The sequence below is a fragment of the Salmo trutta genome, chromosome 37 (assembly GCF_901001165.1).
Source record: "Salmo trutta chromosome 37, fSalTru1.1, whole genome shotgun sequence".
NCBI lineage: Eukaryota > Metazoa > Chordata > Actinopteri > Salmoniformes > Salmonidae > Salmo > Salmo trutta.
In genome coordinates this window covers 19,449,842-19,465,217 of record NC_042993.1, presented here as the reverse complement: position 1 = coordinate 19,465,217, position 15,376 = coordinate 19,449,842, and the positions used below count along the sequence as shown (strand labels likewise).

Genomic DNA, 15,376 nt, shown 5'->3' with positions numbered 1-15,376 from the left:
TACTTGAAGTGGGTAAAAACAATTATGTGTCGACATTAGCATAATTGTCTTTTTTTGTATAATTTGGCAAATGTCTATTTTTCCCCACAAGGTTCAAGGCATCACCTCAAATCAAATCAAATTTCAATTTGTTACATGCGCAGAATGCAGGTGTAGGCCTTACTGTGAAATGCTTACTTACAAGCCTTTAACCAACAATGCAGTTCAAGAAACAGAGTTAAGAAAATATATACTAAATAAACTAAAGTAAAAAAATCTAATAAAAAGTAACACAAAGTAACAATAACGAGGCTATATACAGGGGTACCGGTACCGAGTCAATGTACGAGGGTACAGGTTAGTCCAGGTAATTTGTACATGTAGGGGTAAAGTGACAATGCATAAATAGTAAACAGCGAGTAGCAGCAGTGTAAAAACAAATGATGGGGGGGGGGGTTAATGTAAATAGTCCGGTGGCCATATGATTAATTGTTCAGCAGTCTTATAGCTTGGGGGTAGAAGCTGTTAAGGAGCCATTTGGACCTAGACTTGGCACTCCGGTACCGATTGCCGTGCGGTAGCAGAGAGAACAGTCTATGACTTGGGTGACTGGAGTCTGACAATTTTTAGGTCCTTCCTCTGACAGCGTCTAGTATATAGGTCTTGGATGGCAGGAAACTTGGCCCCAGTGATGTACTGGGCCGTATGCACTACCCTCTGTAGCGCCTTACGGTCGGATCCCTAGCAGTTTCCATACTAGGCGGTGATGCAACCGGTCAGGATGCTCTCGATGGTGCAGCTGTAGAACTTTTTGAGGATCTTGGGACCCATGCCAAATATTTTCAGTCTCCTGAGGGGGAAAACATTTTGTTGTGCCCTCTTCACGACTGTCTTGGTGGTTTGGACCATAAAAGTTTGTTGGTGATGTGGACACCAAGGAACTTGAAACTCTCGACCCGTTCCACTACAGTCACGTCGATGGGAATGGGGAGGGGTGTTTGCCCCTCCTTTTCCTGTAGTCCACAATCAGCTCCTTTGTCTTGCTCACGTTGAGGGAGAGGTTGTTGCATACTCTCCCTTGATGAGAACTCTTACCGGCTCAGGAACATACAGATTTTGGGTGGGATGGAACAACCCCCAAGTGAATTCATACCTCTGAGTATATGATATTGGGAACATTCCATAAGAAGGTGAGCATACAGTATGTGTACTGTGTATACCCCCAGGACAGACATCCCATGTTATTCTTCTTACATGACTCTATCAATCTGGCTGCCTCAAGCCTCAGAGCATACTGTAGCTACAGGAGAATGATCAGGAGAATTGATTTGTATAGCGTAATGACTATGGCTTAGCCCACTACTTGTGACCCTACTATCAAATATCTTCTTGGCCCTTTAGCACAATGGTAAGATTAATGGGCTTGATGCATTATGGATTCCACACGTCTGCCATATACTCCGAGTGTACAAAACACTGCTCTTTCCATGACATAGACTGACCAGGTGAATCAAGGTGAAAGATATGATCCCTTTTTGATGTCACCTGTTAAATCTACTTCAATCAGTGTCAATGAAGGGGAAGAGATAGGTTAAATAATGATTTTTAAGCCTTAAGACAACTGAGACATGGATTGTGCCTGTGTGCCAATCAGACAGGGAATGGGCAAGGGAAAATATTTAAGTGCCTTTGAACGGGTTCCGGTAGTACCCGGGAGCACCAGTTTGAGTGTGTCAAGAACTGCAACGCTGCTGGGTTTTTCACGCTCAACAGTTTCTCTCTCGTGTGTATCAAGAATGGTCCACCACCCAAAGGACATCCAGCCATCGGCAGGCCAGTGGTTGAAAAAGGGTCATTGACGAAAGAGGACAGAGGAGGCTGATACACATTGTGTAGAGCAGCAACAGACAGGCTACAGTTAGTCATGTTTTCATGGCACACATTGGGCCCCTTGATAAAACTGGAGTGACTTTTGAATGCCACAGGATTTCATGACAGCAGTGCATCCATCTGCAAGTGGATTTTTTATATTCGGAGTAGAGATCCACTATCAGCCAACTTAACACAACTGTGGGAAGCATTGGAGTCAACATTGGCCAACATCCCTGTGGAACACTTTTGAAACCTTGTAGAGTTTATGCCCCAATGAATTGAGGCTGTTCTGAGGACAAAAGGGTGGGCTACTCAATATTAGGAAGGTGTTCCTAATATTTTGTACACAGAGTATTATAGTATACTGTAGTTGTGCTTTGGTTTTCAAGCCTGAATGGCTGAAGTGAATGCATGAATAATAAGTACAGTACAAATGATGTTTTTCTCCATGACATGCACTGAATGTGACAGTTCTCTGGACTGTTTGTCTTCTGAGTGAAACGGCCAACCATTTCATTGTACCACCATTACATTGTACTACTGCATTTGTACATTTTTTTGTAATTTGACAGTTCTGTATAGTGATTTGTGGCTATGGAGATCATCTCATGCAGCCTGGCATTGTAAGGACACAGTGTTGCATGGGAAGGCAAACTGTAGGCAGACAGCAGGCAGTGTGACATACTGTAAGCAGCATGGTGTATATATATATATATATATATATATATATATATATATATATCAGGGGACACCCAAGGGTTTGAATGGTTTGTAGAACGTTGTGGAACAGCACTTAAAATGAGTTTGCATTTCCATTTGATAGTAATTGAAATAAAATGGCATGTGCTTAACTGTTGCTGTATAACTGGATATGCAACGTTGGCAGAAAAGTGTTGCAGCCCAGTTGATTCTGTTCTGCCTCCCTCTGGACCTCTTGGATACAACAAACCATTAATGTAAGCTTGCAAATCAGGGTGGCTCCCAAGTCTACCTCTGAACTGCCTTAGCCATGGTGCTTAATGCTGTAGATTAGGCCCAGAAAACATGTATTTTCTGGGTAAAGTCATCCTGAAGGATTTGAACCCTTCAACCCTTGGCTTCCAAGATAGTTTTGTCTCTTTATCCATCTATCCCTTTCATCTCAGGTTGGGTTTGACCCCTAACTCAAGTGCCTTCTCCCATGCTTCAACAATGTCCTCACAATGTCAAAGATGGGCGTACAATCAGAGGGGAGACATTTTGGTGGTGCTGTTTAGCCTGTCACTGTCTTCACCTCACAGAATAAGTAGGTCAGTCTACATACTCCTTAGTACCGCTCATTTCCAGGTCTGCTCTCCCTCAGCCCTCCAAATGTACGTACTGTCAGCGCCAGTCATCTACCATCACCTCCAGTCTCTTTGGTCTGTTCCACACCGGGGGCGTCAGAGTCCTGCTCTCCGCTGTGGGGGCCCTGGTGGGCGGACAGGCGGTCCAGAGACCTGGGCGACATATTAATGTCCCTTCTTCTATAGCACCAGCACATGGCCAGGTCGGCCCGGAACGAGGGCGTGTAGAAGCCATAGATGACCGGGTCAAAACATGTGTTCAGGTTGCCGAAGACAAACAGGGCGTGGTGGATGTATTCAGGCGTGACCTGCAGCATCTCCGGCTGGAACCAGTACCAGATACCCAGGAGGTAGTAGGGCGTCCAGCAGACCACGAAAGACATCACGATGATGATGGTCATCTTTAGAGTCTTCATTCGTGCTTTGGGGATAAAGTCTGTGCCACTGCGTCTCAGGCAGGACTCGCCAGCTGGAAAATTATGACACTGGTTAGTAGCTTCCTAAAGCCAATGTAGCTATCATATCTCTCCTAAACATTGTCAATGTATAATTAATGTTGGAACAGCATATAGGCCTACTGAGGTTGCCATTTTGGCCATGCAAGTATTGTGGTTGCCAGATTGGAATAGCTAGCTTGTACCTTTGTTCCTGTGGAGTTGCTGATTGATCTCAATGAGGATGCGTGTGTAGCAGAAGCTCATGACCAGCAGGGGGAACACGTAGAGAGTGACGAAGTAGAACATGTTGTAGACCGTCTCCTGCCATCGCTCTTTGAAGCTGCCATGGGTCACACACTGGGTGAAGTCTACGCCCTCGGCCTTGATGGCCCGGAAGATGAACAGCTGGGGAACAGGAAGTCACTGAGTAACAACAACCACAACATCTAAGATGTATGACAATCTACCTACTGTAAATACAGCAGCACCTTTCACACAGGTATGCACTGGGCTACTACAGTACTACTTTAGGTTGTGTTGGGGATCATTTAATCTACCTTCAAAGTATAAAACTCAGTTGAGGAATTGGCTGCTATTTTTTTGTCAGAGCACTAGCCAGAAATGGGTGGTTTAATGAAAAAATGCAGTGGCTGAATAATGTCTGCAGTATTTTCTGATTAATGAATGCAGTGGTCAGTAGCATCACAGTAACTTTCAAAGTGGATCCATACTCTGAAATGTCTTTCAAAATGATTTGGGGACATAAATCACTATGACAGACATATATAAATACTGAATTGATTTATGATTTTATACTAATTGTATCCAATCTGAGTTGGGGGCAGAGTTGTTAGCTTTTTGCAACAACGCAATTTTACTTGTTTTCCAATCCCCCATGTATTAATAAAACAGATTGTTTTCAGTGTTTAAATACTTGTTTTCACAACATCTCCCTCCTCCCGCTGCTCATGTTGCACTTTCCTAATTCTCAGGAATATAATCACATTTCACACTCTGGGGGGCACAATTAACTAACTAATATCAGCATGCCAGGAATTTAAAGATTTCTCGTTGAAATACCTCCTCATTTCCAGGAAGACTCCAGAAGGCATATCCCTATCTGTCTATCTACCCCCTTGTCCTTGCCCCTCTGCTGCATAGGGGCGGTGATTACGTGGGATCTCTGAGGGTGTGGCACTGATACGTAAATCCTGTTATGCCCCTCTGCACTCTGCAGCCCTGAAAATTAAATTACAGGGGAAGAGCCTGAGGCGAGACGTTCAAGATGCTCATGCTCTGTGGTGAATCACTCGCCTACCAGCAGGTGCACTGATAAAACTCCCAGCAGCCCCGGCGCCACTCTGACAGCAAATTAGGCTTATTTGTCTACTCAGATTAATAAATCTGAGTAGACATGAGGGACGCATGCCGTTGAGGGACGCATGCCGTTCCCCCCCCCCCTTGAACCTCCCGTCCCACACCCTGACACTCTCCCCCCTTCAAGCAAACAGTCACTCTCCCCCCTTCAAGCAAACAGTCACTCTCCTGCCGCTCGAAGTAAGCCATCCAAACAATGTAGAGAAGCCTGGGCTACTTTGAAGTTGTGGTGCAGTAGTATGCCATTACTATTTGAAACCATTTTACACACTGCACAAGAATATACCCAAGAACAATCCTAACTACGGTAAGTTATGTACTGTACATTTTATATTTCCTTAGGCTACATTCTAAATCAGATTACTTGTAATATATTTATTTATGTATTTTTTACAGGGAAACAAAAGATGCCCCGCAGTGTGATCTTGAATTGGTTGTAGCTCAAAACAAATTCAAGATCACACTGTGGGGCATGTTTTTTTTTCTTTTTTATAATAATAATATATTACAAGGTATAAACCACTCTGTCAAGTTCAGAGGAAATATTTGACTTCACTGTCAAAGCAAATCAATGAATGAAATTAATCCACATTTCACTCTACACCAGCTGTCCTCAAAGAGCACCATTAACTATCGCTTTCACATCATCCTTAATGCACTGTTTTTGTCAAAGTGTTTTCAGGAAAGCATTTTTCAATGACAGGATTGTGTTTTTGATTCAAGGAACACATTGCCAAAGAGATCCCCAGCCTATATTCATTAAATCCCATCTATGTCCATCAGTATGTGTGCACAGATGACAGTTGAGTACAGCACACCATGCAGGAACAGAATTGTAGGTAATGCCTCCTCCTTCATGTGTATTAGATGTACACTTGACCTTGACCAGATTAATTCAGTATCTGTCACAATTGGTGACCTCAGCCATCCTTTCATCTCCCATCAGCCACTGGGTCAAGAGTGTTAATTGGTACTTGAAACATCTGTGCAAACTGAATTTATTTTACTAGGCAAGTCAGTTAAGAACAAATTCTTATTTTCAATGACAGCCTAGGAACAGTAGGTTAACTGCCTGTTCAGGGGCAGAACGACAGATTTGTACCTTGTCAATTCAGGGATTTGAACTTGCAACCTTTCGGTTACTAGTCTAACACTCTAACCACTAGGCTACACTGCCAATTGATACTGTGTACACTCCCGCTCAGCCCAGTCAAAGCTCTTCTCTGTCCTGGCACCCCAATTGTGGAACGAGCTTCCCCCTGAAGCGAGGACAGCAGAGTCTCTGCCCATCTTCCAAAAACAACTGAAACCCTTCCTCTTCAAAGAATATCTTAAATAAGACATTTTAGTCTCCCCCCCTCGCCCCCACCCAAAAACAAACTTCTGTATTGAGGCAAAATGTACTTACAACAACTGTGATATGTGGTTATCTCACCTAGCTGTCTATTTTTTATTTATTAATGTAATTTTTACCCCCTTTTTCTTACAGATTTTGTGATTCCGATCTTGTCTCATCGCTGCCAGGCTCGGGAAAGGCGAAAGTCGAGTCATGCGTCCTCCGTAACATGACCCAACCAAACCACGCTTCTTAACACCTGCCCGCCTAACCTGGAAGCCAACTGCACCAATATGTTGGAGGAAACACCGTTCAACTGGGGCTGGGCGGGCGCCCGGCCAGCCACAAGGAGTCACTAGAGCGCGATGAGCAAAGTAAAGCCCCCCCTGGCCAAACCCTCCCCTAACACGACGATGCTGGGTCAATTGTGCTCCGCCCTATGGGACTTCCGGTCATGGCCGGTGATCAAACCCCAGGCGGTTGTGACACCGCAACACGGCGATGCAGTGCCTTAGACAGCTGCACCACTCGGGAGGCCCTCACCTAGCTATCTTAAGATGAATGCACTTACTCTAAGTAGCTTTGGATAAAAGCATCTGCTAAATTGCTAAAATGTAAATATACATTTCTAAGTGCCTTGACGAACCCACAGCTAGAGCTGCCCTTGGCATGAACACGACATCTTAACAACATACCAGGAATGAACAAAATCACTTTCACTTTAAGGAATTTACCTTGAATTTCTTGGAGTGCCACACTATTTATAGTAAATAAGGCTACCGGGGTTTTAACTCACCTGTGGTAAGGCCAGAAGCACGCTGAGGCCCCAGGCCAGACCCAGCATCCTCTTGTTCCGGTGGTGGGAGTTGAGTGAGTCCAGCGGGTGCAGGATGGCGTGGTGCCTGTCCAGACTGACCACCACCAGGATGAAGGCTGACGAGTGCATGGCAAACAGCTTGAGGAAGCACAGCATCTTACACATGGCGTCTCCGCCATACCACTGCACCGTGATGTTCCAAATGGCATCCAGTGGCATCACCACAAAGGTCATCATCAGGTCGGCGGCGGCCAGGCTCATGATGAGTGGTCGCAGGTGAGAAGCCAGGCGCCGGCCACGCCCCCGGCACACACTGACCAATAATGCCAGGTTGCTGCAGGCAGCAAATAGGAAGAGGATTAAGGTGGCGCTGACACGGAATTGGGCGGCTCGGGTGAAGGTGGGCGCCTCCCAGTCAACCAGAGGGGGAAACTGGGACATGTTTGAGAGGGCGGGTTGCATTGACCCGGTGGCCCTCACTAATGGAGGCCTCAGGACAGACAGATTGCCAGACATCCTGGGTTGGAAAAGACAAGGTTTATATGAATGACTGTAGATAAAGTAAAACATGTATATCATTATCGTGATTACATACATTATTATCATATACACATCAAAGTTGTTATGCACCGTCAGTTATTCTACATTGCTCTGGATAGGATAAGTGATTATTAATGTAAAATAAGACCTCATGTGACTGATAAACAGCAATCACTACATTAATATGGTTGTTTTTCATTTCATCACTTATTCCACCAACCAACTCATCAGAGAGAAGCGTACCCACTGGGCACACCACATCATTTCAACATGGATAATTGGGTAATATTTGGTTGAGAAGTTGATCAATGAGATTACAACATATATTCACCCACTCAAAAAGACAGCCAAAAGTTAGTTGAATTAACAATATGTTATCACTCTGCTTTCAACTAGATGTCGACCGATTATGATTTTTCAACACCGATACCGATTATTGGAGGACCAAACCCCGATACCGATTAATCGGCAGATTATTTTTTAAGTATTTTTAATAATGACAATTACAACAATACTGAATGAACACTTATTTTAACTTAATATAATACATCAATAAAATCATTTTAGCCTCAAATAAATAATTAAACATGTTCAATTTGGTTTAAATAATGCAAAACAAAGTGTTGGAGAAGAAAGTAAAAGTGCAATATGTGCCATGTAAGAAAGCTAATGTTTAAGTGCCTTGCTCAGAACATGAGAACATATGAAAGCTAGTGGTTCCTTTTAACATGAGTCTTCAATATTCCCAGGTAAGAAGTTTTAGGTTGTAGTTATTATATTATTATAGGAATTATAGGACTATTTCTCTCTGTACGATTTGTATTTCATATACCTTTGACTATTGGATGTTCTTATAGGCACTTTAGTATTGCCAGTGTAACAGTATAGCTTCCGTCGCTCTCCTCGCTCCTACCTGGGCTCAAACCAGGAACACATCGACAACAGCCACCCTCGAAGCAGCGTTACCCATGCAGAGGAAGGGAAAAAACTACTCCAAGTCTCAGAGCGAGTGACGTTTGAAACGCTATTAGCGTGCACCCGGCTAACTAGCTAGCCATTTCACATCGGTTACACCAGCCTAATCTTGGGAGTTGATAGGCTTGAAGGGGTGGGTATAATTTGTGGAACGTTCCAACAGGAATCTGTTCCAAAAAACGTAAAGTAAAAGGTTGCCAACCAACAACGCATACAAAGTAGCAACGCATACAAACCTAGCTAACTAGCTGCCGAATAGGCATCAACTCACCACGTAGTTTATTGTTAATGTCTGTCCATAGGCAAACAGACATGTGAGGACAGACATTTTTCGTAATAAACGTGATGAGTGAAAAACGCAATGAAATAGACCACTCCCTACCCGGTATCTTATTCTGCCGCTATACAACTTTGTATGCGTTGTTTTTTGGAAACCTTGTTATTTATGAAGTTTTTGGAATATATTCCTGTTGGAACGTTCCACAAATTATACCCACCCAGGTTGAAGTCATAAACAGCACAATGCTTGAAGCACAGCGAAGGGCTGTTTGAATTAATGCTTACGAGCCTGCTGCTGCCTACCACCGCTCAGTCAGACTGCTCTATCAAATCATAGACTTAATTATAATATAATAAACACACAGAAATACGAGCCTTGGGTCATTAATATGGTCGAATCTGGAAACTATCATCTCGAAAACAAAAGTTTTTTTTCATTCAGTGACATACGGAACCGTTCCGTATTTTATCTAACGGGTGACTAAGTCTAAATATTCCTGTTAGGCATTGATGTTTATGGTTAGGTACATTGGTGCAACAACAGTACTTTTTTTCGCAAATGCGCTTGTTAAATCACCACCCGTTTGTCGAAGTAGGCTGATGCTAGCTAGCAACTTACCTTTGCTTCTTGCTGCCCTGACGTTACAGGTAGTCAGCCTGTTAATCCTTGTGGAGTGCAATGTAAGGTAGGTGGTTAGAGCGTTGGACTGGTAACCAAAGGTTGTAAAAACGAATCCCCCCTGAACAAGGCAGTTAACCCCCTTTTCTAGGCCGTCATTGTAAATAAGAATGTGTTCTTAATCTGACTTGCCTAGTTAAATAAAGGTGTAAAAAAATTTAAAAAAAACAAATAAAAATCAGCTAATCGATTACCGATTGTTATGAAAACTTGAAATCGGCCCCAATTAATCGGCCATTCCGATTAATCGGTCAACATCTACTTTCAACCATCTAAAAGCACAACCAAATTCCAATGGAAAAACAATGTCTGATTTTTGGTTTAATTGTCACCCAAATGTCTATCACTGCACTTTCAACCATCTAAAAGCACAGCAAAGTTGAAATGGGAATACAATGTCAGATATTTGTTTTTAAATTTAAAATTTAAAAAACATTTTTAGCCTTTATTTAACTAAAGGCTTTCAACCATCTAAAAGCACAGCAAAGTTAAAATGGGAATACAATGTCAGATATTTTGTTAAGAACAAATTCTTATTTACAATGACAGCCTACCCCGGCCAAACCGGACGACGCTGGGCCAATTTTGCACTGCCCTATGGAACTCCCAATCACAGCTGGATGTGATACAGCCTGGAAGCGAACCAGGGACTGTAGTGACACCTCTTGCACTGAGATGCAGTGCCTTATACTGCTGTGCCACTCGAGAACCCTTAATGTTTAATGTGTTAAAACTGTGTTTAATTAATCTAATAACAGAACCAAATTACCTGTATTGCAGTTGAGATTACATTAATGCCGTTCGAGATTCTGTGCAGATTGTTACAGCAATTGTGAAGATCTCCATTGACCTGCAACGTCCTATGCATACTATCTTGAACATGCATGTTTTTTATATGATTACATAAGAAGAAATGTATAGCTACAGTAACCTAAAAATGTGCCAATGGACGTATTACTAATTTTAATTAAGGTTGAATGTTACATTAGTTTGGAAGATAGCCTTAACTTTAGGCTATTTACTGTATTACAAAAGTAATATTGAATTCTGTTTGGTTGACAACTCAACCAAATATCAACATTTAAAGGAGATATAGGAGATAGTTCCATCTGTGCCACTGACTTAGTTTGGCTTTAATTCCAGTTTGTCTACAAATGAATAATTGATATGTTGGATTCATGTCTTTATCTCAATAAAAAATATAAGTTAAAGAATAGGACTAAATCAAATTAAATCATAATTTAAATGCACTTTAAATTAAGTTTGTATTGTCGATTTTTTGTTGAATTCTGGGTTTAATTGAAACAATAGCTGTTGATGGCTTTTCAAATGCTATACAGGCCTAAATAGCATCATTGATGTTATATGAGTGATAAAGTATGGTCACATTTCATTTGCTCTGTTAAACCTACCCTTTGGAATGACTTTAATAGCAACAGTGAATCTATTTAGTTTTAAGTGGAGATTTCCCAACAATATTTCTCATGATTGCACATTAGTAATAGTCAGTGACAAATATCATAGCTAAGCAAGGCTGGGATTGGTTAAAACCTTAAAACCCTGGATAGGAGACCAAAGGCTAGATTCTCCAGTAAGAGGTGCTGCCCAGCCTATTGTTGTTTTCTGACAGTGGATTTTTTAACGTTGAAGATCTGACGTTGTTTTAAAGGTACAAATTCAATATATTTTACACACGGTTTGTCTATGTTTAAATTTGGTTACCATAATGACATAATCCTGAGGCTGAAATTTCACCCTCAAAACCACAATTTATTACTTTTTTCAAATCCAATGTATTTTCCACGCAGATTCCACATCACAATACGTTGACAAATTAAGTTGAAACAACGTTGATTCAACCAGTTTGTGCATGGTGGGTAATGGCATCAAGATGATAAACAATTATCCCAATGACAGAATCGCACAGTAACATATTGTAATCTCCTGGTAGTCAGAATATGACGCTGCCTGTTATTGCTCAACTATACACAGAAGGCCAGTGGAGAAGTATGGGTATTCAACACACTGTTTTATCACTAATGAGACGAGGCAGTCTCTCCTGCTAATAACAAACCTCTGCAGTATAACTCACACAGTAATCGCACCAGCGCTGCATCTTCCCTACTCATAACTGCTGTTTTTATGGCTCTAGTTGGCCTCCCAAATATCCCTATATTCTGTTAGCTAGACACAGGTTTGGCATGTCAGCTAAACTCTTGCCCAGTGTAACATATTTATCTGAAGTCTTGAACACCAGGACAATTGACATATTGATGCTACTGTCCTTTCCACAACAGATGTTTGGGAGGAATTGTATATAGGATATTATGCTTGAATGGAAGGCTGTGTGTGGAATTGGACTTGGGATAAATGCTCTGTATAAAAAACAGACATGAAATCCTATGCTTAATAAGCAATACCGGACCTACTGTTTCAAATAGGCTGTAGTGTTGGTGATAAGCATTGCAATCATTACTTTGGAAAACAATGATCCAACCTGATCCGATTCTGTGACCCCAATTGGGTTGTAATAGAGGCCTACCTACCAGTGAATAACCACGTTGACTCTGACCATGATGGATCTGTTTTTATACCACTTTATGGCCAATGCAAATCAGCCCACACACAGAGCACAATAACCTGGCCTGTGTTGTGTCCTAGCCCCAGAGGACTGCAATCAGTGCCCTAAAGCATCATTGTGTGCACTGTTTGTGGACTGTGATTCATAATGGCACAGTGACGTACAGTACACCATGGACCATAGTGGGGGAGCGAGATGTCTTTGCACATAAAAGTGTAATGACAAAGCCTCAAAGTGAAAGGCTTCGTGTAAATCACACACATATCAGAGGTAATAAATGTTGGAAATAGGATTATGATAGAATGATCAGATAAATGATCTGTATTCATCATCATTCATTTCATCTTACAGCATAATATCAAATGAGATGATCAGACAGTATGTCACAGCGACTATACATCATCTCTTAGCAAGTGCAGTAGATTTAAACACCACCAATCAACAATCGTGAAAACATTATCAACAAGTACTCAAACACATGGACTGTTCACCTAGAGTAAGATGGAATGACACTGAACCTGGAAACACGAAAAGCCAGTGTTATTTAGGCTACATGTGCCGTCTGCCTGCTGACTATTGGCTTGAAAGTCGATGTAGAGGACTGCAGAGTCTGACCTTACCCCACTCCAGAGCTGTCAACACTCTCCAAACACATTGCACCGTGAATACTAAAGAAGAAGATCATGCGTTTCTACAGCAGGGACATTGGGACAGGGAGACTTCTGCTCTCCGCCAGAGAGAAATGTCACACCAGAATGTGCCGAAAAAGCCGACTGGTGCTTTCGGATTCCTCATTAGCTCATTTAATTTGTTAGCATACCCTGGGAATGAATGGAGTTTATACATCTTTTACAAAGGGTATTGTCATGTGTAATGACTCATATGCAGAGATGGTGTTCGTTCTTGGTTTGTAACACAGGGAAAGGCACATTAGATTGATATAATGGTCATTTTCAGCCTCTTCTGACCATGACTTGTTTCTATTCGGCCCCGTCAGATCCCTGATGGCCCCAGTACTGATGCTGAGAACATTGACACAACCTTTCTCGTTGTCTCCCTGATATAGAATACTCAACCATATCCCCCTTTCAGTTTAGATGACCTTGGACCAAGTGTGTGTGTCCCCTCTCTCTATCACTTTGTCTCTCTCACCATCTCATTTTAATTAATTCAACATTAATTACACCTTTCCTATGCCACACACACGTTCTCTCTCACCATCTCACTCTCATTAACTAAGTCTTTCAAAGCTGCTCCTGTCTCCTCTCAATATGTTAACATATTCAAAATGAAGTCTTGAATGGGTGTTAATCATCTAATAGAATTCTGAGTTATTTTTAGTGGCTGTGACTGTTCTCCCATCCACTGAAGAATCACTGGCACCGGCACGCAGAGGTGTCTGAAGGACATTGGGATCAAGTTTCACGCAGTAAATCGATCATCCCAGCATGCACCAGTAGCCTACTAGGGACCAGGGCAGTGTTTACAGTGTACAATCATGAATTATTTGTTGGCGTCACTGCAAATATAAGTCCTGGTAATATAAGTCCTGTATCGAAACCCCGAGCCGTTCTACTCTTGAGCAAGACAGTTAACCCCCAACAACTGCTCCCCGGGCGCCGTCAAAGTCGTAAGGCAGCTCCCCGCACCTATCTGATTAAGAGGGCTTGGGTTAAATGCGGAAGACATATTTCGGTTGGCGTCACTGCTTTTGCTATATTGGTGTGTGTGCAAGGTAAAACGTCGCGGTCGATTCGGAAACTGCAGCAATCTGATGGATGGGTCAATGGGATTATAAACTTTAAGTGGAGAGAAAAACCTTTAACCTAACCTTTGAAAATGGAAGATAAAAAAATGAAAATATAAGACCTATATATTTGTAACGTTTTGCCTTTATATTTTGGACATTTGTTTGTTTTCATGGCGTAACTGGGCAAGAAGCATAGATATGCAGGGTTATTGCATATTTGATTCTATTGATTGTTTCGTACCATATTGTCCTTTAACAAATTAGGATTTTTATTGATTGTTATGCCATTATAATGTAGGCTATACAACAGTTAGTCCATTTTATCCTATAGCACGTTTATGTATGCTAGTCATCTGTCCACATAATGACAACATGCAGTGAGATATATTACAGGACTATGCTCACTCTTACCTTGTTTAACGCTCAACTCACTTGGAATGCGCGCATTCCTCACAATATGCCACAAAGCACACTTTCTCTCTGATACAATGTTGTCTATTCCAATTGATCAGCTAAGCCGTCATGCAATGAAATATCTGTATTATCTTCAGTTACCGCAGAATCAAAGATAATTGAACACCAAAATGACGTATTCGTCTCCAAAGTAGGCCTACAACAATTTCAGCGTTTCGGTTGATCCATCTTTCACTCAGTTTTCTTTTTGTATATCTCAATATCCATGGGAGTTTCCCAAATGATCCAATGTCCAATCCTTGTCGGGCTCCGAGGTTGGTGAAATAGGTTCTGCAGCTACAGTGCAGTTCAACAGACCACTCTATCCCACTACTTGCGTTCCTCAAAAATAGACATGGGAGGGGAGCTGTCCATACACGCAGGTGCTGAAGTGCTGAAAATAAACCTGGTGCATCAAAAACACAGACTACAGATTATTTGGCAATACTGATTTGCAGGCACGTGCACAAATATGGGTCTACCTGTGCCAGAACACCTGCCCCTTTTCCCTCCCACTTGCCAAGTGTTCTTTTGTGTGGTGGTATAATTTTATATTTTTTTGTATACAGTTTTTGTCATTGTTGTTCTGAACCCACTTCCACCTAGTCGTCGTGATGACGTCAAATTCGCCACCCCCCACCCCCACGGTTGGTCTGCCTTGTATGGAGCTCATGTGAGCCCGTTTGTGCCTTTTTCCCAGTCTGCCCTGTATGGAGATTAGCGCTGAGCGATTAGGGCTTTTTGAGGTAGGTTCGGTTTCGGTTTATTTTTTAGACATTAACCTCTTTTAAATGCACTATATATATATATATATATATATATATATATATATATATATATATATCTCATGTTAGTGATGCCCATTACTGCTTATCACTTATTAACCATATTTTATTAAAGTAAAGTAATGTGAATAAATGATGTTTTATTTGATTACTTTATTATTTCATTCCAAGTCATCTCATCTCTATAGACC

At 41.8% G+C, this 15,376-nt stretch overlaps 1 protein-coding gene across 2 annotated transcripts; it reads right to left on the bottom strand.

Annotated features, from left to right (window-relative positions):
* Nucleotides 1-2,705: 2,705 nt before the first annotated feature.
* Nucleotides 2,706-14,867, bottom strand: LOC115177142 (gonadotropin-releasing hormone II receptor-like). 2 transcript variants are annotated; one of them, XM_029737688.1, is made up of 4 exons: nucleotides 14,359-14,867; nucleotides 7,123-7,660; nucleotides 3,817-4,018; nucleotides 2,706-3,645 (listed from the first exon to the last, which is right to left on the bottom strand). In XM_029737688.1, the coding sequence occupies exons 2-4, from the start codon at nucleotides 7,657-7,659 to the stop codon at nucleotides 3,224-3,226; spliced, it is 1,161 nt and encodes a 386-aa protein (XP_029593548.1). In that variant the 5' UTR covers nucleotide 7,660; nucleotides 14,359-14,867; the 3' UTR covers nucleotides 2,706-3,223. The 2 variants fall into 2 exon arrangements, with proteins under 2 accessions (XP_029593548.1, XP_029593547.1); XM_029737687.1 differs by lacking the exon at nucleotides 14,359-14,867 and having other exon boundaries at nucleotides 7,123-7,749.
* Between the last annotated feature and the right edge of the window lie 509 nt (nucleotides 14,868-15,376).